Source organism: Chaetodon auriga, chromosome 11 (assembly GCF_051107435.1).
Source record: "Chaetodon auriga isolate fChaAug3 chromosome 11, fChaAug3.hap1, whole genome shotgun sequence".
In the NCBI taxonomy this organism is placed as follows: domain Eukaryota; kingdom Metazoa; phylum Chordata; class Actinopteri; order Chaetodontiformes; family Chaetodontidae; genus Chaetodon; species Chaetodon auriga.
Genome location: NC_135084.1, coordinates 21752335 through 21771917, shown reverse-complemented (window position 1 = coordinate 21771917; position 19583 = coordinate 21752335). Strand labels below are relative to the sequence as shown.

The window sequence follows — 19583 nt, the reverse complement described above, 5'->3', positions numbered from 1 at the left end:
ACCTGAAGACGGCTGTTGCCAGGCAGAAGGGGCACTAAAAACATGGCAGCAGTGAGCACATGGAGCCAGCGAGGCTGCCAAGGAAGCTGCAGATTACTGCTTTAAAGGAGTGAATCTTCCCTCTTCAGCTTTAAGTGAATAACTGGACTACAGCAGTACACACACACACGCACACACACACTGTTATCATCGCCTGCAGCTCTGTGTCAACTGCTTGTTCAAGTCATGTTACTGTGAGGAGGATTTGTTTGCCTTCGGTCCATTCATACAGTGTGTGAATCAGCTGAATGGCCACAGTAACAGCAGCTTCCTGGAGCTTTAACGGTGCTCGTCCTGGTCCTGATGATGCTCCTAACAGCTCTAATCCTGCTTAACGTAGAGTCATCACATCCTTCTGTAGCCTGCAGGTTCACTTAAGCAATTCTCTGTGTGCGTGTGTGTCTTGTCTTGTCTCCGCAGGTTCATCCTGGTGTTTGGATGTCTTGTTCTCTCTGTGTTTTCCACCATCCCTGCTCACCAGGAATTCTCCTCACACTGCCTGCTCATCCTGGTAGGACACACACACACACACACACACACACACACACACACACACACACCCACACACCTTCATGCACAAGCACACACATTCACACAAGCGTGCTCGATCAGGAGGCGTCTCCCAGGGAGAGCTTATCACGTTCATATTACTCGACAGTGACAAATTATGAGGGTGTCAAATGGTTAAATTAACATCATCGAGTGTGTGCGTGTGCATGTGTGTGTACGAGGCTCAGTGACGCTCATGTCTGCATCAGAGATGCTCATTGTGCATTCTGAGCACTGTCATGAACTGTGATGGTTGGTCTCTTGCTACTTACAGTCAAAATTACACCGTTACAATATAAGTTAACAGTCTGTGACTCAGACACTGATAAACACCAGTCAGAGTAAAACAAAACAAAAAAAAAACAATGAAGCACAAACAAATGGAGACATCACAGGGTCTCATCACAGTTTCCTCACCTCTAGTCTCAGCCTTGAAGACAGTTCAGTCTTCATTTGTGCAGGTTTTGAGACTCTCGTCTCTGAATTTCTGCCTCCACCCAAAGAAAAAGAGGAAATGCATTTTGTTTGTTTTGCTAAAAGCAATGAACAGAAACGATCCGAGTTGCTGTGGGTAATGCACACAACACGCAGTGATCCATTGTCATAGGGACTATTTCTTGGTGCAAAGTCGTTCCAAAGTAATCTGCAAAGGTCTGTGAATTATCCGCACTAATGTGGCCATCGTTTGTGGAGAGAGAAGGATTTTTGTTCTTGTAATTTGGGCGATGCTTGAAGGGAATAGTTTGACATTTTGGGAAATAAAACTACTTCGCTTCCTCGCTGAGAGCTGGATGAGAGGATCTATTTTAATCATGCAAGCACAACAACCAGTGCAGCGTTGCAGGTCTTGGACTGTGTGGGCATTTCCAAGCACACTTCCTATTTTGGTTCATGCATGTGCAGCAAGGCCTGAGTGAGGTGGAACATGAATCTGATGGCGTGGTGATTAATAAATTTCTTCTCAGCCAACTCCATGGCTGCTGCCATCACTCCAAAACAGCAGAGCCAATTACAGGGACCAAATGAAGAGACGCTTGTTCATTTGTCTGAGTGATGCAGAGGCCCGGCATGAACACACAGCACCAGGTCAAAAGGCAGACGGTGGGAGTTTTGGTTTCATTTGTACGACGATGGATAGAAATGAATTGACTGCAGTTATAAAGCACTTTTCTACCTTAATGGACAAAGTGCTTTGCAGTACGAGCTCTCATTCACACAGCGATGGCGGCGGAGCTGCCCATCAGAAGCAACTCAGGGTTCACTCTGTAGTTCAAAGACAGTTTGAAACAGGACGAGCCAGGGATCGAACCACCACCCTGCTCCACCTCAGAGCCGAAGGGCCAGAGGAGATTGATACCACTTTTAATATCCGTCAATTAAATATGAAGCTACGGCCAGAAGCTGGTTATTCTGATGTGACGCTGACGAGAGTGTTTCAGTGTGTTTCCCTAAAATGTCAAACTGTTCCTGTGAATGAAGGTTTTTATTATTTCACTGTGACGAACCTAACTGGCTTCCTCGACCCTTTGCTGTGACTGTCTGTATTGTATTTGGAGCGTTTAGAGGTTTAAGTCTGTGAGTTTTTCCCTGTGTGTCCTGCAGGAGTTTGTGATGATTGTAGTGTTTGGTCTGGAGTACATCATCAGGATATGGAGCGCCGGCTGCTGCTGCCGCTACCGAGGCTGGCAGGGGCGCCTCCGCTTCGCCAGGAAGCCGTTCTGTGTCATAGGTAGGTGTGCGTGTGTGTGTGTGTGTGTGTGTGATGTCTGGATGAAAAATAGATGTTATTGTTGCTATTTAACTGCAGAGTTTATCAATGAAGCCTTTCACACTGCAAACAGATTTATTGCATTTGTTTCCTAAATGGCATCATGTCACTATTTGCACAAAAATACTTCAAGTTTAGATTAAAAATCAAGAAAATTACACTTTTTTTGCAACAATTTGGACAGAAACATGTCTTTTTGTTTGATATTCACAATATCATGCTGTTGTTGTTAAAGTCATTTTTAATATTCTCATGAAATGCTCTTATTTGCTGATATGGATAAGTTGGTAAAATTTGCTCTTCAGTGTCCAGCCGCTGCTATCAGACACATTTACATGACAGTGGTTCTCCATCATCCTTAGGGTGCTCCAGCAGGGAGGAAGTCAGCCTGCTGGGAAATACAAGAGGAGAAAAGTGGGGAATTTTAGGGTTGTGGACAGAATGACAGAAGAAGATGAATAGAGGAAGAGAAGCAAACAAACAGCTTGTAGTGAATCAATAGTTGTTTTAAAGGTGATGGATGGAAGACTGGATGGCTCTAGAACGTCGGGGAGCCAACCACAGTTCCTGCTGCTAATATTGGGAACCCGTGACCTTTAATTTCCACTCCTTTACTCCCCAGACATCATCGTTCTCATCGCCTCAGTTGCTGTGGTTTCAGCCGGTAGCCAGGGTAACATCTTCGCCACCTCTGCGCTGCGTAGCCTCCGCTTCCTTCAGATCCTGCGCATGGTGCGCATGGACCGCAGGGGGGGGACCTGGAAGCTGCTGGGATCTGTAGTTTATGCACACAGTAAGGTAGGACGGTTTCTCCTCTCCTGAACTTCAGATGTTAGACGTCATGGTCGGACGGAGCTGCTGTGCTTCTCCTGAAACGGTCACCTGACAGTCAGCAGCAGTGTTTCAGGGACAAATTCAAAGTGTTAGCCAGCAGCAAACAGGAGACAGATAGAACAAAGAAAACCAGAATTAAAAACCAAGAACAGAGTCAGACTGTGTGCATACAGACACGCCCACAGTGGGAACACCTGGTTCAAATACATGTAAGTCATAAAATGTCATAAATACCCAATTAAAATGTAAATTACAACAAATACTAGACGTGATAGAAGATGACTGACTGGAAATATGTGTAATATGAGGTGATGGTGTGTTCACCAGATGCATGTATTCACTGCTTAAAATAGTGTCTTATGTAATGTTTGCTGGTAGCAGTTTGGCTCAATTTGCTCCATTTACATCACAACAGATAATGAGGGTGTTTTTTCTCTCTGTTACTACAAAGTTAGAAGGTAAAGTGCCAAAAAAAATCCTTGAAACTGTGTGAAGTAATAAGCTTTATGTTGATGAAATATAATGTGCGTGCGTGCGTGCGTGCGTGCGTGCGTGTGTGTCTTACAGGAGCTGGTGACAGCCTGGTACATTGGGTTCTTGGTGCTGATCTTCTCCTCCTTCTTGGTCTATCTGGTGGAGAAAGAATTCAACAAGGACTTCGCCACCTACGCCGACGCTCTGTGGTGGGGCACGGTGAGCGAACGCACACACACACACACACACACATACGCACACACTGCCTTGACTGTGTTTTCAAAGTCAGAATTTGTCACTAAATGAATGTTGGCAAAATGAATGCATCCCGTACTGCATCACATCACTTAAAACAAGTACGAGTGGAGTGAGTGAGTTTCTAAGTTTTCTCATCCAGTATAGTCAGAACGCTCCCTTTAACCCAAAGAGCAGAGACAGCAGCAGAGCTGGAGTTATGCTGTTTTTATGTCAGCAGTGATATATTTCTATTTACAGTTTCTGTGTGACCTTAATGACACCTGCAATACAAAACCCAACAGGAGGACCTTTGAAGTCACACTTTGCTGGCTGCACTGCACTGTTTCCTCCTAAATCTAAAACCCATTATGCCCGAGAACGTGGAAACAGACAACACACGAACAAGAAAGGGCCCAATCAATAAATTCAATTTTCTCCTGCTGCCAGGTGAGACTGGCCTGTTGTGGGGATGACACTCAGACACAGTGTGCAGCCGCGATCCGTGGCTTTGGAGCGTCTTTCCCTCTGGTAGAGAGAAGGTGTTAGATCGTTTTTGTGTGAAGGTGACGATTTGAAACATAAACTTTAAAGACATGCGAGTCAACGCTGATGTTAATCTGCTTTAACCGCAATTTTCTACACATTTGTGCGTCTTTTATTCGGTTTTTACTTCATACTTTAGATGCTGGTTTAGTGGCACACAGTCACATTTCAACAGATCCAGGACTTCTATTCATGTATTTGATTGTGATTGCCAAAAGCTTCTTTTGAGGCATGGCTTTGAAAACTCATTAAATCTGGTGCCAGTGACAAAAACCTGACTGATTCATCACGACTCCCCGGCATTCACAAGATCACCAAGCTACTATACAGTTTTATCTTTAGCTGGTGTGAACTCGGAAAGTATTCAAGGTTAGGAAACTAATCAGAAAATCCACTGTGGCTGCATTGGACGTCTCAGTACATAACAAAAAATACTGGATGTTGTATTCTCAGCTCTCTCCTTTCTTCTTTTTTTTCCGTCTGACCGCCACAGTCAGGCAATTTGTGGAGCAAAAATTTTAATTTGCTGAATGTAGCATGAGGCCATGGACAGCTGCGAGATATTCATCCAGCCGTGCACAAGAGTTGCTCAGAAAAACCTCTGAAGCTTTGCGTGAGCTTCAAATTCAAGAGATAACACCCAGGAGGAGACGGTCAGTGCACAGAGCACACCGATTTTATGTTTGAAGAATATAAAGGAGACAGCTGCTTTGTGTTGGTGTATCAGGAATAAAAACCAATACATTCCCGGGCTGTGTCTGACTCCCTGTCTACTATATTTACTGTCTGTCGTTTCATTTGAGCGTCTGAATGCAGTGCAGCGTTTTTCACCTGCCAGTGATCCATACAGGAAGTGTACAAAACAATTTACTGCACATTGTAGATTTAATTGTCTGTTATATGGGAGTACTGAGTGAGTGAGCAAGGGGCAGATTTCAGATAAAGCTCTGGTTACCTGAGTGTTGACCTCTGACCCTTCAGATCACCCTGACAACAATCGGCTACGGTGACAAGACCCCTCAGACGTGGACGGGACGGTTGTTATCGGCCGGCTTTGCTCTGCTGGGGATCTCCTTCTTCGCCCTGCCGGCTGTGAGTCAAACGCTTTCCGACACTGACGACCGTCAGGTCCTCACAGCTCCAGAAAGCTAACGCTAACACTCTGTGCTTTAAACTGTGTGTGTGCGTGTGTGTTTCTACGTGTGTGTGTGTGTGTGTGTGTGTGTGTGTGTGTGTGTGTGTGTGTGTTTCTACGTGTGTGTGTGTGCGTGTGTGTGTGTGTGTGTGTGTGTGTGTGTGTGTGTGTGTGTGTGTGTGTGTGTGTGTGTGTGTGCGTGTAGGGCATCCTAGGGTCAGGTTTTGCTCTGAAAGTTCAAGAGCAGCATCGACAGAAGCACTTTGAAAAGAGGAGGAACCCAGCTGCCAGCCTCATCCAGGTAGACATACGCACACACACACACACACACACACACACATGCAGAGAACAAACACACACTTCACCTTTACTGATTTTTTTTGTAGCAGCAGCTGAGGATCGGTGTGAACACAGGGAGCTGTCCCACCTTTTGTCTGCAGCTTTCCGTGTGTGCGTGTGTGCGCTTCATGTCAGTCTGTCTCTGTGTCTGAGTAAGAGCGCTCTTTACCCCTTTGATGAGTGTGTGTGTGTGTGTGTGTGTGTGTGTGTGTGTGTGTGTGTGTGTGTTCACCATCTCCTCTCCTATCAGAGTGAAGGTGTTTCATTAAGCATTTAATATGTGTGTGTGTGTGTGTGTGTGTGTGTGTTCGCCCTTCTCGGGGCTGTCAGGGCGTGTAGCTGATGATGACTAACGGTGTGTGAGGCGTGCTGTCGTCTCTGAGGTCCAACAGCAACACACACTGCTGGGATTTATGAGCCGTTTCCATGGCGATCATTCCCCGGGCCGACGCTCCTCCAAACCGTCGCTCATTGTAATAGACAAGAGCAGCTGCATCACTTTCTAATGAACAATAAATACCTGCTGTGGAGTGTGTGTGTGTGTGTGTGTGTGTGTGTGTGTGTGAGTGTGTGAGTGTGTGCGCCCACAAGTGTGTGTTTCTCTGTGTTTGCATGCATGTGTGTGTCTCTGAGAGTGTCTGTATCTCTGTGTGTGCGTGTGTGTGTGTCTACCTTCCTCTACGTTATGAACTACCTTGACCTACTTTCTGAGTTTTTCCATCAAATAAAGCTCCTGTTATGGTATTTTAGTTTTTGTCCTTAAAGAAAATCCAGATTTCTGTAATCTGAGCTTCACTGTTTTAGATTTGCTCATCACTTCTGTCAGTTATGATGATATAATACCGACTAACCCAATTGTCCAAATATGGGGATATATAGTATCTGCTCTACCATCTGCTGCTGAAGGCTTCTCGGGGCGAACAACACAAGCAGCCAATCAGAATTTAAGTCCAGATCTTTGCTGAAAAACGTCACAGCAGGCTGGCGAGGCCTGGCCCCTTTCAAACAGAGCTAGAAGCTGTTTCCCGCCCTCAGTAGCCCGTAGTCCAACGCGGCTGTTGTTTAATGGAGCAATCAGGCGATCCTCGTTAACTTTTAAAGCAAATATACCGCTTGAACTGCTCCAATGGAAAAGTCAATGCAGGGTGTAAATAATGGAAACCATAAACTTCACTGTTTGTCTTAACAGTCTGGGTATGCTGTTCATCACAGGCTGTTACAGTAAATGGAAATTATTATGAGTATATTTACATTTTTAAATCATGTGTTTAAGTGAAGCATCATAGCTCGAGGGGTCATTAAACTCGCCACAGTTTCTGTTCGGCGGCAGCTTCCTGCTGACGAACTTACAAATCTGTACAAGTCGAAGCTTCTTTGTCTCCGCTCATCTGTCTTAATGGTGGACATGTAGGCATTATAAAACAGTGGTTTATGATGAGGACAGTATGGGAGCGTTCACTCGTCACTTGGCGCTTCAGTTGATTCGGTTAAATTGAGGATTCGTTTAAGGTTTGTCTGCGTTCCCAGATGAAATTACTAACATATTTTCATACATATTTATGCGAATAATTCCTCCATTCTTAAATCCTGTTTTGCCTGTCCTTCCTGTTATCAATATGCATCAGTTATTATGCTTGACAAAGACCAGTTGGATCCCAAGTGGTCCTAAATAACCCACTAAGGGAGCAATTAATGCTGTGTGTGTTGCAGTAAGGGTTGCAAAGGGTCGGTAAATTTCCAAGCGATGTTAAGCTCAGGAATTTGGGGAATTTTGCACAGTTTTTAGTATAAAAATTTTACTTTTTAATTGTCAGCGCACTGCAGCCAACACTCCTGCACTGTCTGAGTCACCAGCAGAGAGAAACCCAAAGCACAGCACACAGTTTCTGACTTGTCAACGTCTTCTGCTAGTTTTCCAGCTAGCGTGTTTGACGTAGCTTCATCGAGGTTGAGCAACAAAAGCACTGTGGTTAAATTAGGGAAAAATTGAGATTTCTGTTAAATGTTAATAAAAACACTGTGTTCACAGTCACTGCTGCCGTCCTCTGTAATAAAACAGACCACGATCTTTCCCTGACCTTGACCAAGTGCTGCCAAGCCTTAACATAACCATAAAAAGATGAATAATGCTGCAGTCGCTACGACTGCAGAGTGTACGATTGCCTGTTTTGGCAGCAAACAAATCAAACATTTTGCCAATTCGTTCAGTATCAACATTTTGTGACTTGCCAGGTTTGTTAACAGCAGTTAACAGAAAACATGATTCGGTCATTGTTACGTTTCCATCACACGTATTTCCTGCTCCACATGAGCTGTATTTAGAGGTAATTTCGAGGAGCCGGGGCTGCTGTGTCGAGCTTGTTTCTGTTTTTCTGGCTTTGTGTCAAGCACCTGGTCACTGTCTGCTCTCCGCCAAGCTCATAACATTTTCCCCAACAGGTAAAAGGAAACTTGGAAGCAGCTTTGATGTGTTAAATATGTGGATGACATTACTGTTCTGTCCGTCACTTCACCGCCCCATCTCACACAGCTCTCCCTGCTTTAAGCCACTCTGTGTTGTGTGTGTGTCTGTCTGCGCAGGGCAGGATATTACCACTGTCTTCAAGCCTCAGCAGCTGGTCAATTCTGAATTTCACCTGCTGCGATAACTATTTAGACGACTGACTGTATTTTTAGAACAGGACTGAGTCTCCAAATGACTTCAAAGCAGCCTTTAGAGCAGCGTAACATCCAGCAGCCAGAATTGACCAGCGTTTGGCAGGTGGCTGGTGTTCATTTCCCACCCTGTCTGCCTGAAGTGTTTTTATGAAGGCTTTCCAGTCGTGTCATAAGTCCTGTAACCACACCTGGCGCCATTGAGGAGGTTCAGTCAGCTGGTTGAATGTGAAGGAAACAACCTGTAAAAATGCATTTCTGCAGAACGACCAGTACATTTGTTTCCCAGTGAGGACGACTGCTGAGCCCAAATACATCCGTGTGACCTGCGGCCCCCTGCAGCAGATCATACATATGTCTGTAATGCACTCTCAATAAGCACACTGCAGTTGTACGCTGCACTCAGTCAAGCCTCAGATATCATTAGCCAGATAACTGGATCAGCAAGTCCGTTTAGCAAAGCAAACATGACTAATAAGTCCATCTGGGTTCTATTTGCTAAATGTAGCCCATCCGTCACAGCCAGCATTTCACTTGCTCGTAGTCATTGAACGTTTGGCTGCTTTTAAGATGGAAGGCCTTCAAATTTAAAGTCAAAATGAGTTGTCTTTGCCTTCCAGAGCGACCCACGTGAGCGACCTCTTGGTCAATCTTTGGGATAGATGGTGGTCATTCTTAAAAGAAGCTAATATTGATTCTGTTGAGTCAGCATAAGCAGAGATCTTCACCGGCACGCTGAGGACCTCCGATCTGGCTGCCAGCCGGCTACACCCCCTAAAACACCTTGTGTATGTTACATGTTCACACATACCTCACTCCCTGTCTCCTCACCCTTTCTGTGCCATTGCCCCCCTGTGTCACGTTTGTGTGTTCGTGCGTGTGTGTTCATGTGAATGTGTGTGTGCGCGCGTCCCGTCCATCTCTGCTCCCTCCTCCACCCAGGCGGCTTGGCGTCTGTACTCCACCGACGGTGCTCGTCCCTACCTCAGAGCCACCTGGCACCACTACCAAAGCGCCCTCCCCCCCCTCAGGCATGTATCCCCACCTCCACCACCAGCACCACCACCACCACCATCACAGCCCCCAGCACCCTCCGACAACCCCCGACCACAATGCATCAACATTACCCAAAAAAACTAATCAGCTTTTTCTTTTTTTCCCTCCTCACCTTCCTTCTCTCACTTCCTACCCGACTTATACGTTCCTCCCTCACCTCCTCTGTCCTCCCACACTTTACCCCGTTAATCGTTTCGTTTATCATTATTTGATCTATCCTGTCGACTCTGCACGTAGTGTGTCTGGCGTAGTTATGCTGCTGATGAGAACTCGGTTTCCATTGCTACCTGGAAGCCTCATTTGAAGGCGTTGCATACCTGCAGCCCCGCCAAGTAGGTAACAACTTACAGGCTTACAAACATGGCTGCTGCTGCTCAGCCCTCCTCCTCCTCCTCCTCATCTCTTCCTCCTCAGCTGGTGTCTGCTCATCTTCATCAGTGCAGCTTCAACTCTTTTTTTTTTCCCACCATATGACTCACTGTTCTGCAGCGTCACAGCCATCCTTTCATGAGCGTACCTTCTTCTTCCCGATCGGGGACTGTTTGCTCAGCGTGCATGCTCAGTGACACCCTTCAGACAGTCAAATGCCTTGCTGAATGGCACATTGGAAGTGAAATGTGCAGGAGGAAAAAAACAAACTCAGTGATAAGAAACATTTTCCACTGATACGGCATGGTGTTCATTCAGGTTTTTATCTGCATTGAAGCTCATTAAATGCTGACGTGATTCAGCTCCAAACAAAATTCAGTTTTGGCATTTCTTCAGGTTCAGTGGTTCACTAACATTTAGCTTCTTCCCTTTCTGATCTGAACGCTTAACCCTTACTGTGCACGGCCATAGCTTGCATGTGCTTGAACATAATTAACCCCTCTGAAGTCTCTCTTTTTGTTCCCTTTTGGCTTGATGCCTCCCATATCCATGACTAGAAACGTCTGTACAATGCTATTTAAATCTGCTGGAATACTGATTTCTCTCCCTTTGTCTCCACCTCTTTATCCCACTAACCTTTGAAGGAAAGAGCAGGGCGAGACCACTAACAGGTTTGTACGACTTTCAGCTTATTCCTCCAAAGACACACACACACACACACACACACACACACACACACACACACACACACACACTCAAATGTAATGCCATCATGATTAAATTACATGTTTTCTCATAACATCTTTCAAACTGCTCTTATCTGATTTGTGGGCTTGTTTAATCAATTGTTTTACTTCATTGTTTGGTTACAGATTCACCAGGTAACAGTGAATGGTTAGTAAATCTATACTGAAGATTGATTGATGATGCCATCACAGGGTTGGGAAATATTGATTAATTGGTACGCTGGAGTGCGATCACATATAAAATAAATAGTAGTAATGAGGTGTGTTCAGGAGGTGCTTAGCGGTTTCTAATACATTCTCCCAGCTGCTCTGCTCAAGTGGTTATTGATTAGGTAGGCTGAGCAATGAAGAACTAGAACAGCTCCTTTTCGATGACCTCTTGCAAAGGTGCGATGTGCAGTCTTTCCCGCCTTTCTTCTCCTTTCTGTATTTCACACTCCCTGACCTCACTGTTCTAACTTTTCCTGCGCGTCTCCATCCTTTTCCTTCCACTGCCGTTTCCCTCGCTGCACTTGACTCTCAGGCAGGGAAGGGTGATGGGCTTCTCTGTCTTTGTTCAGCGTGTGTGTGCGCGCGTGTGTGTGTGTGTGCACAGCTCCAAGACAGGAGTCTGTACCATGTCTGTACCATGACGCACTTTTTCCATTGGGATGGTATTTATATAACTCATCAAACACAAGTCTAGGAGAGACAGAGCGAAGTTGAAAAAGGGGGAGGAGGGGGAGGGGAGGGGAGATAGGGGATTTCAGAGAGGGGAAGAAGACAGAGAGAGATTTGTGAGTTTAATTATGCTAGTATAGTTTTTACAGTGCAGCACTTCTTTGGAAACATTTGGGGGCCTTATATTGAGCCAGCAGCCTCTGAGGCATTTAAACTTAAGACCGCCACACACACACACACACACACACATAAAGCATAAGTTTATTCTCTCAGTCAAACACACAAACAAACACACTTCTCATCCTTAAACAAAACAGCATTTAATTAGGCTTTGTCGCATCCACGACAGCATTCATCCCCCAGAAATCCCTCTGTTTAAAGGCCTGTGTTTAATTAGCCTTTCCTTTCTTAGAAACTTTTCTTACGGCCAGTCCAATTTGCACTCGTGAAACCATAATTATGCACTCTTTTATGACACCGTTTCTTGTCTGTGCGTTCCCCTCCACCACGAGAACACACAGCCCTGCGTGTTATTAGTGGTTTTACAGACTGTCGGCTGCTCGGCGGCGGTAGGTGCCGTGGTAAACGGGTGGCGGTTTTCGTTTAAGCAGACTTGTAAACACCAGCAGTAGTAAACATTTGGTGCACCGCAAAGTGCCACAGCGGGCATCATGCTGAGTGCGTGCTGGGTATTGGCAGTGAGAGGCAACATGGAATAAAGGATAATGGGGCTTTAATGTGGAGCTTATGTGCAGGCAGGTGTGCCTGTGTGTGTGTGTGTGTGTGTGTGTGTGTGTGTGTGTGTGTTTGCACCTCCTGGTACAGTTTAGTTCAAGCCCAGTGATGTGGTAAGAAAAGAGGGGAAACTGAGTGAGCGATCAATATCAGCAATAACAAACAAATGATTCACACTTTCTCTCGCGCCTCTTTCAACCTGGACACTCTTTCTCATCAGCTGAGGGTGTGTTCAAACCTGAGCGGGCTTCCCCTGCTGCCTTATGGGAAAATCAGACAGGCTTTATTCCAAATTATGCTGCACTTACATGTGTTTGTGTTGGTAAGAGTGCTGTTTAATCCACCGCAGGGCTCAAATAACAGCATTCACACCAAACTAAGCAAACCAGACTGAACTGGGAAACACACCAGAGCTGATTTAAACAACGCCAAATTGAATGTGAACGCACCCTGATTTTTAGCGTCGCGTTGGCCAGACAGCTTTAACTTTTTGTCGAGCGCTATTTTACACAACACTGCAGGCGTAGTCGAGACATTTGAGGCAAACCCAGGAAAGAAAAAGTAAACAGTTTCTCGTTTGGTCAAATTTGTTGGAAAGAATAGAGTCCAGGTTGGACACGAGCAGGAGCGACGCTTTAAACGGACCTCAGCTTCAGTTTGATGGCACCGTTATGAAGCGTGTCAGAGGGTTCAGGTGGGTTTACCGTCCACCATATCCCCGTCCACTCATTCCCATCCTCCCCTGAAATATGTCCCCTGTCCTTTCTCTGTGTGTTTACTTTGCATCAATATTGACAGCAGAGAATTTCTCTTCTCCTTCCTCTGCTGAACTCCTCTTTTAATGTCCTTCCTCCTCTCCTCTCCATCCCCTCCTCCATCCGTCTCTCCCTCCTTCGCTCTAGTAAGGGTCTAAGTAATGGGAGGCTCTTCAGAAGGTATACGCGGAAATATAGGAGGTACCTACAGTACTACCCAGCATCCTCTCTGCCCTGCCCTGAGCCCATTTACCTGTGGGAATGACTGACTAATAGCATGGAGGAGAACAAAGAAAACAAACTTAACTTCCTTCTTACCTCCCTCCTCAATCCCGTTTATCCCACGAAGGACGAGAACTGCTGCCTGCTGCCTGTCGAATGCAAGCAAAGACTTTGTTACCGTGTTAGAAATTAAAGGGGAATTCCACCAAAACTGGTATCTACACTCTGAAAGTAGACTCGGCTTTAAAAGGCCGAGTCTACTACCAATTTATGGATTGGCACTAGCACAAAATAAAAAAAACTACAAGGTCCAAATTCCCCTTTATTTTATGTTTTTATTGAATTCATTTGTGCCTCCTAGCCCACCTAAAATGTCCCCACCCTGTCTAGAAACTGTCCTGAGTCCAGCCACATGAGTATCTTTTGTTTCTCTAGATTCATGGTTATTTTGAGGACTTTCTATCAGCTGTAGTCCCATCAGTTGTAAAAATAGCGTGGTTCCATGCCAAAGGGGTTGAAATAAAATGAGCAATCATGGGGCTGGACCCAGTTTACCATAAATGATGCCCTGACAACATATACCATAGTCATGCACATGTCAGAATACAGATTTGGGTTTTAAGCTTTGTTGCATGCTCAGTGCATCACTGCTTCTCTTTTCACTCATTTTTATCCATAAGAGCTGCAAAGAATGGTAAAAGCAAAGTCTTATTAAGGTGTGTTCAGCCTTATCTACTGTTTTAAAGAAAGGATTTGTGCTTGTTTCAGCATCTATTGCTTTGAACACTGGAGAAAATGTATTATTATGTGCTGTAAAGTGTTAAACAAGGTTTCTGCTCAGGTGTAGGTGGGAAATCAGCAAATGAACAGAACTAAAACACAAAGTCTTTAGAGGTTTTGTAATATATAAAGTGATTAAAAAAAAAACTCTGAAATTCAGGTGAGGTCTGGAAAAAATGTGAAACTGTGGCATGGAAGATATGTTGGAACCCTGCATCTCTCTTTCACTGGTCTGCTGCATTGCATGCTGGTCTATTTGCCTCAGCAAAGTAAAGGTTTACTGCAGCGAGTGTCACTGAATGAGAACGTGCTGCGTCCCCACCAACCGCGCTGAAAACGTCAAAACATCATGCGGATAAAAGCTTTTTGCTTTTCCACTGTTATAAAGTGGCTGATGTTATGTCTTATGTATTGAAGCTGACAAAAGTCCAGTGATAGAGGAAGACACAGATTGACCATGATAAGATTAATACTATGGTTTTAATCGTAACACCGTAGTATTTACACAGATATGTGCAGTGAACAACTGAGACTGAAACAGAGACAGATTAAAACCACATTTTTGATCAACCTCGTCACTTCCTGTTGGAATCTTCGATTCTTTGGATTTAATAATCTGCATTGATTCACATGCTGGAAGTGGTTTGCAGCCACAGTCCCGGAAAGATTTAGCTCCTTTGCTCTTGAATATAAAAACTCCAACACTTCCCAGAAAAATCTAGCAATGGAAAACTCCACGTTGACTCTCATTTGTTTAAGGTAGTCTCAACATTAACGTGGTGGCGATGTATTAATGTTACCATGCTTGACATACCGCCTTTAAAGATCTCATTAACTCTGTCTTGAAGAGAGAATCGGTGAATAGATTATCAGGCGTCAGGGCGAGGCTTGCAGCGCTTCAGGATCCAGCTCTGGAGGTTTGTGGTGGTGGCTTGGCGGGCAGTCTGGCTGTGTTCTGGTGTTTTGGGCATGTCAGCTGGATGGATGATGTTTGGGCTGAAGGAAGAGACAGAACGCTGCCCTGTGTCTGCGCCCTGAACTCTCCTCACTCTCTGAGGGGAAATACGTGTTGACAGCATCCCTTTTTTCTCTCTCTCCTTGTGTCTGTCTCTCCATCAACCCCCGACCTCTGCCACACACTCCATCCTTAACTCACTTACCCCGATTGCCCCTCTCCTCTTCCCTCTCCTGCTCTTCCTCACTGCCATCACTCTCGCTCCCTCTGTTTCCCCATCCCTTCACCCCCCTCTCTTTGCCTCCTTCTCCTCCCCTTATTTCCCTCCCTGCAGTCAGAAGTTGAGTTTTAAGGAGCGGGTCCGGATGGCGAGTCCTCGGGGTCAGAGCATGAAGAGCAGGCAGACGTCCATCAGCGACCGCCAACGCTGTTCCCCTGGCAACGAGGTGGTGGGAGGCGCCGAGCTGATGGGCGGGAGCCCGGCCAAAGTGCAGAAGAGCTGGAGCTTCAACGATCGGACCCGCTTTAGGCCGTCGCTGAGGTTGAAGAGTCAGACTCGCTCCGCTGTCCCAGATGGTGAGCCATGCAGTGTGTGTACGTCCGTCTTACTGTACAAGGCGACCAACAGCTCCACTGTTCGGCAAATCACCCTTTTGTAAAATCTGTCTTGGGTTTGAATATTTCTCATTCATTGAAGAACTGGAACAAGTTCCAGATTATAAACAAACAACGTGGAGCTTCTCAGACAGGCAGAGAAAATCTATGTTGAAGTATTAATCGAGTACTCTAATTTAAAGAAGATTTACACACAGAATCAACACAACCAGTGTACAAGAAAACACCACAGTAAGAAACTATAGCCTCGAGTCAGACGACAGACAGTCAATCAATAACAAGAATTCATAAAAACAATCACCAGAGCTCAGATAATAAAGCTTTAAAGCCTCTGAAAACTTCAAATCTTAACTGTTTCTCTGAGAATTTCAGTGTTCAGGGCTGAAAAAGGAACAACCAGAGTTTAGAGCAGACACTGAGGATCTGCTCCACTGGGACTGTGCAGGTTTGACTGATCTGATGATATAATCAAACAGCCGAGCGACAGCATCACATGTCGGTTCAAATCCCGGTGAATCCTGATTGGTCCACAGAAGTACGAGATGTTACACATCAGCTTTTCCAGTGAAGCCCTGCTCCTGCACTTTTTGCTTGTGCACGTTCAACGAATTGTCATGTTGTCGTGTTGCGTTTATGTTCATTATCCAGGTGGATGTATTTCATTTTAGGAAAACTCTTAACAGACTTGAGTTACACACTGACTTACTTTCTTGCTTTTTGCACTTTGAAGGGAGCATGAATTCATTGTTATGACCTAAAATAGTGTACCCGTACACAGTACATGTGCAACAGCGTGTTGCCTCACATTTCCCAGAAACCCCTGCACTACAGTAATAAATGAAATTGCTGACTGTTTTAATAGCACTCCTGTTTCTCCTCTTACTCCCCTGCATCATTTATTTGAGCCGATTTCATAACCTCTCTATCGTTATTCACACGCTCTCCGTCTCTTCCCCTATGCTTTTCGGGTCCTCTGTCTCTTTTTTCCTGCATCTGTCTTTCTGTCCGTGTCTTCCACTCTCATAATTATTGGCAGTATTAAGGTTATATATACCCTCTTCTCTCACCTTACATAGCTGAGCTGGCAAAACGTTCCTCATTCCTAAAGATCCCATCCAAGCAGGGCATAAATTTTCACCTCCTAAAAGCCAAAATAGTATCAGTTTGAAAAATTCTTGAAGACTCCTGTCAGGACCTGCTATGCACGGAGTGTTTTACGAGATAAAAGACTGGAAATGATTTTTCATGGGGCCACATTTATTGATGAAACGGCGGTCTGTCTCCTCAGTGGACACGGGCATGACCACAGAGGACTCCTTTGATGAGAGAGGCTGCCATTGTGATGTCACGGTGGAGGACCTATCCGCTCCCCTCAAGGCTGTCATCAGAGCTGTCAGGTGAGATCCAGTTGCACCTTTCAGCTGATGCTCTTTTCCAAAACACCTGAGAAATCGCCAAAATCTTAGAAACGTTTGAGAGCTTGTAATTCAGCCGGTGACGGAGGATTCTCTGTGAAGAAGACCAACAACATTTGCACACTTGAATCCCAGAGAGAAACTGGGAGAATTGCACTCTTTGTTTCATATGAATGCATGAAAGAAATACTATTACTGAGACGACACAGAAGGGGGAGTTAGTCGTAGTTTGCTATTGAATATAAGCTTTTAACCGAAAACTGTCGTCTACTGCAACAACATCAGGACCTGCCATCAGGGATGTCTGTGCGGTAAATATTACAGAGCTGCCGCTAGCAGCTGGTTAGCTTAGCTCATGAGCTGTGACTCCCTGGCATGTTAATGAGTGAGTTTTAGACGTGCTGATAGGTGTATTTTGTTTCCTTTTCACAGAGCTGCCCCAGCTGTCTCCCATTTGTAAGCTAAGCTAAGCTAAGCTAACTGGCTGTTGATTCATATTAACAAACAAACAAGCACAATAATATGCACAAGCACATTTCCCAAAATGTCAAGCTTTCCCTTTATCTCTCAGTATTTATACTTTGTTTGTTTCATCAGTGACTGAATGTCTCAGAGCGACACACTTTCTCTTGATTTTTGTCATGATTGAAGCCCGTCCTCCTCTCCTGGGTCAGTTCTGATCAGCTGTAGCTATCTATTGATGATCTGTTGATTGTGAATGTCTGCTGCTGCCTCCTCCCTTTCTGATTGGCTTGTTTTTGTATCGTGTGCGTGATTCAATCTTGAAGTCGGATCACGTTTCACGTATCAGCCTTTCTTTCTGTACAGGCTGTTTATGATCTCTAACTATTGACCAGAAAGTTCATGAATGATTCAGTGTGCAGGAGCGACTTCGTTTCACTGTGTGAGCATTCCACCACGAACCAATAAGCATCTGTATTCCTGCTTTTTTAGTTTGGTTTTTTGCACCCAAGCAAGTTACAGCTCATCCCACATTATGGTTGTTTTTTTGGGTTTTGTTAGTACTTTTCTAGCTTGACACCCCTCAGTCCTCATCCACCCCCCCACTCTGCACTAACAGTTTCCAGGAAGTGAACTGAATCCATACAGCAACACAGACCCGTGTGTCTTCGCTGCACCGTACATGTAATTCTGGATGTAAAAAACACACTTTCACCCATGAGAGCAGGATTCACATGATGTTTGGTTCCATCAAGCTTTCTTTCTCTATCTTTATCCTATGACCTGCCGCTGGGCTTCAGGGTTTGTCTGCGGGGGGGTTTCGAGCAGCCCTGCACAGTTTGTTGTTTTGTGTGTGTGTGCGTGAATGAATGTGTGTGTGTGTAGGTGTTTCAGCACACCCTGCTCTCTTACACTGGTACCGGCACCCTGTGAGCGAATGTTTATCCAACTGGCGCCAACTGATTCTCTCACTCCGCCGCTTCTTTTCACCCTCGTCGTATTTTTCAGCGTAAAAACGGCCACTTTGACCGTTCAGTAACGCAGGTTTTCCATCAGAAAATTACAGGCTGCTGAGAAAATTGATTTCGGTGCGCAGTTGCTGTAATTTTCTGCAGCTTAATAAGAGTTCAAACGTTGCCTTCCTGATTTTTTTACTGATTTTGACCGTTCTCATGTAGTGAAGAGACAGATATCAGCTGTTGTCCTGGATGCAGCAGCGTGAAGGGACAGTGCTGCGTCACATATAAAAGGTCTGAAATTGTAATGCAAAATGGGAGCCAAGGTCACTATGATCTGCTGTCTTACACTTACTGATCCTCCTCCATTAATGGCATTAGCTCCTGTGTCTGTCTGCTCATTTCGAATCTCACCAGTCATTGAAAATGTTCCCTTTCCTGGTCTCAATTTTTCAATTTCGCTCTCCGTTTTTCTTCCTCTTCCACACTTAGATCACCCACCTGAAACAGAATTGATCCGGCCTTGATTCTACTCAACACAGATTATTAAAGAGACTAATATATGGATTGACATGCATTTAAATCTTAATATAAAAATAATACTCTCAACACATGAGCAGATGCTGCCCATATGGACCACAAATTATTTTCTAGAAATAAGCTGTCCCATCTGCACATTCAGGGTGAATCGCTGGTAATATACATTTACACATCTGTTACTAAGTCATACGTTTTTTCACAAACACGTTGTGTCTTTATGTATTTCTATATAAGATATATATATTATCATATTTGCCGGTTTAGAAAGATGGACCATGGCGAGACTTTAACCTGCACAGGACCTGAGCTGATCAATCAAAACCCCTCCATCTCCAGCCCCTCTGTGTCTCCACACTCTCTCACACACTCACAAAGATCCACACTGCCACCCTACCTCAGCTCGCCTGCACACCCAGCACGCCTCCTCCGCGGGCACCCAGGGCCCAGGGCTTTCCCAGGGTGTCGGGTTGAGGGTCGGACACCCCCATCGCTGTCAGGACTGTTATTACAGAGGGTCATCTGTCACCGTTGTTTCCATTTAGACAGTGAGAAAAACAGGCAACTGGAGAAAAGCAGAAGCCACTGGGGAATCCAGATGCACCGAGTACCTAGATCCCCTTACCTGGATCAATATTATTCACCCAGCAGTGGCTCTGCTCACCAAACAGGAGGAGACAGAGGATTACGCTCAAGTTTCAAAGTCATTACTTTTGGTTGTTATGGATTTGACAAGAGAAGCAGGGA

The 19583-nt window shown here is 45.1% G+C and overlaps 1 protein-coding gene across 1 annotated transcript in view; it reads left to right on the top strand.

Moving 5' to 3' along the window:
• kcnq5a (potassium voltage-gated channel, KQT-like subfamily, member 5a) overlaps positions 1-19583 on the top strand; it is a 91015-nt gene that overhangs the window by 62823 nt on the left and 8609 nt on the right. Inside the window, exons 2-12 of the mRNA XM_076743076.1 lie at positions 460-550; positions 2191-2317; positions 2979-3154; positions 3758-3883; positions 5426-5536; positions 5785-5880; positions 9516-9604; positions 10643-10669; positions 13042-13095; positions 15186-15427; positions 16755-16863. Coding sequence (XP_076599191.1) covers positions 460-550; positions 2191-2317; positions 2979-3154; positions 3758-3883; positions 5426-5536; positions 5785-5880; positions 9516-9604; positions 10643-10669; positions 13042-13095; positions 15186-15427; positions 16755-16863 — 1248 coding nt within the window. The remainder of the gene's footprint in view (positions 1-459; positions 551-2190; positions 2318-2978; positions 3155-3757; positions 3884-5425; positions 5537-5784; positions 5881-9515; positions 9605-10642; positions 10670-13041; positions 13096-15185; positions 15428-16754; positions 16864-19583) is intronic.